General features: G+C 37.0%; 1 protein-coding gene across 1 annotated transcript in view; it reads left to right on the forward strand.

The window, feature by feature from the left end:
* Window positions 1-2,652, forward strand: part of LOC101848258 (inositol 1,4,5-trisphosphate receptor type 3) — a gene marked incomplete at both ends in the record, with an annotated part of 112,704 nt that overhangs the window by 86,538 nt on the left and 23,514 nt on the right. Inside the window, 1 exon segment of the mRNA XM_035973446.1 lies at window positions 226-246. Coding sequence (XP_035829339.1) covers window positions 226-246 — 21 coding nt within the window.

The following is a 2,652-nucleotide window of genomic DNA, read 5'->3' on the forward strand; positions in this document are numbered from 1 at the left end:
CTGCTACTGCTGCTGCTGCTGCTACTGCTCTTCCTCCTCCTCCTCCTTCTCCTCCTCGCATCCTTTATTATAATCTTTATTATAATCATTGTTTAAAAAGCATATTAGGTAGGGAGAGTGTTGATGATGATGATGATGAAAAGTGTGGTACTGGCGTTTTGGCTGGCCGTGAGTAGAGAAACGTGCGCCCATGTTGTGTCTCTTGCTATTGATTTCCTGGTCTAGATGCCCAAGGCTGTGAAGCCAGTAAGTAGCTCTTGGTGCTCCTGCCTCCTTCACTACATGCCAGTATATAGGCTAGATGTATCTCTGGACATAGACTTATGTATAGATATATACACTGTGTATCTTACCATAGACTTGTATATAGAATATAAACATAGACTGTGTATCTTACCATAGACTTATATATAGAATATAGATGTAGACTGTGTATCTTACCTTAGACTTATATATAGAATATAGATATAGACTGTGTATCTTACCATAATATATAGATATAGCCATAGTCTGTGTATCTTATAACCTTCGTACACTTATCTAACCAATAACGGTGGTGGTGAAGTTCATCCATGTGTTCCTATATAGCTATAATAATACATCATATCGTCGCTGTCATTCATCATTGTTGTATATGTAAGAAAACAAGATTTTCAGGGAAGCATAAATCTGTTTGAATTTGAACTGGACAAAATGTTTAATTCGTCAAAATCCTTCACTATTTTTAAAGAATAGGAATGAGACAAATAGACCAATAGATGCGCTTTATCAAGCTCTACAACCTACGACCCACTTGATTTTCATTTTTTGGAAATTTTTACACAATACAACCTTGAGTGACTATGATCATAGATATACGTACGTATATTATATATATACAGAGAGTTATACCCTTTCACTGCCAAACCTGCTATATACATTTAGAATCTCATTGACACGCTTGTACGATCTGGGGCAAGGCAGTGAATAGATTTACTAACCCACGGGTAGATAGTCAAGGGTAGTGCTAAAAGCACTCAAAGGGGCGATGAGATCATAATCATTTATTGTGCTTTTTCATTAATGAACGTTTGTTAAGTGCTGATTGTATTGAGTGATGTAATCCAAAGCTTAGCTGAGACGATAACCAGTGTTAAAAACACTAGGGTAGATAGAGCTCTAAAGGGCCATTCCATGAAACGTGAAACTGCAGTGACAAATGCAACGGGGAAAGAGATGACCTGCTGAAAAAATTCTAGACAGTGACAGAGCGGGGTTTAGTTTGTTTTTATTTGGGGGGGGGGAATTGCCTCTAACAACTACAACAACAACAACAACAATAGAATAAAGAATGGCTTTTTCATTGCTGAGAATTTTTTTTTCAGCAGGGTATCATCTCCGGCTCCGCATTAGATATGTCACTGTAGCTTTCTTTTTTGTCCTGGAATAGCCCTAAAACAAAAGGTTTGTTTATGAAGTTGTACTAAAATTGTATGTAATAACAATTGCGAAGCACATAACGCATACTGTAGAGCGTGGCTATACGCTATATATATATATATATATATATATAATATATAAAAATACAATTGTTATCATATATCATATCAACTGTTGTCGGAAACCACTAGGAGAAGCAGGTAGGTGGACCCAAGATGCCACTCTTTCCCTCCTTCGTTCTTTCCTTCCCCTTGTCCCTCCCTCTGCCATTCCGTCCGTGGAGAACACAAACAGCCGGACACTGCTGTACTGTTGCACCCTGGTCTGCCTCTCTCCTGTGTGCCACAAGTTTCCCTCTCCTGTTCTACCTGCTTGTAATCTACTGCTGGGACAATGCCATTAGCAGCAGCAATTTCGAGAAGTGACTAGAACGACATTTGCGACAGTGCAATAGTTTGGTCAATTTTAGTGTGTTTCATTTGCGGCAAAGTGGTTTTAACTCGAATCTTTGGCACATTTCATTTACAACAACAAAGTACGGATAAACATGTTTAAGGCATATCATAAGTTCGCCCCCGAGGCTTCCATTCACTGGTGGCTAGCAATATGAATGCATGTATATGTACTTCAAAACATGTACAACAATTTGAATGTGGATCACCGTAAAATGTTCCCCTCGTTTCTGAAGACTTCGAGGATTGAACTCATCACATGATAGAAGCCAAAATTTAAGGCTGCCAAGCTTGCAAACCGCCACAGTACGGCTATGGCTAAAAACTGCTGTCCTAATTAATTTGAGTTTGTTTTGTTTTGTTTGTTTGGGGGGTTTTGGGTTTTTTTTTGTGGTTGTTCTTTTTTTTTTTTTTTTTTTAGAGATCTCTCAAAGAGGCATGTCAATTCATAAATAAAATAATAATATTTAGATATCTAATATGCAATATCTACTGGTTGTCCCAAAAATTCTGCCTCAAAGTAGGTGTAATGTCTGTCCTTTCAAGCATGTTTTGCCACAAAGAAGATATAATTTATCTTTTATAATTGGATGGTTTTGCCACAAAGAAGATATAATTTATCTTTTATAATTGGATGGTTTTGCCACAAAGAAGATATAATTTATCTTTTCTAATTGGATGGTTTTGCTGCAAAGAAGATATAATTTATCTTTTCTAATTGGATGGTTTTGCTGCAAAGAAGATATAATTTATCTTTTCTAATTGGATGGTTTTGCTGCAA

The sequence above is a fragment of the Aplysia californica genome, unplaced genomic scaffold (assembly GCF_000002075.1).
Source record: "Aplysia californica isolate F4 #8 unplaced genomic scaffold, AplCal3.0 scaffold01239, whole genome shotgun sequence".
NCBI classification, from domain to species: Eukaryota; Metazoa; Mollusca; class Gastropoda; order Aplysiida; family Aplysiidae; genus Aplysia; species Aplysia californica.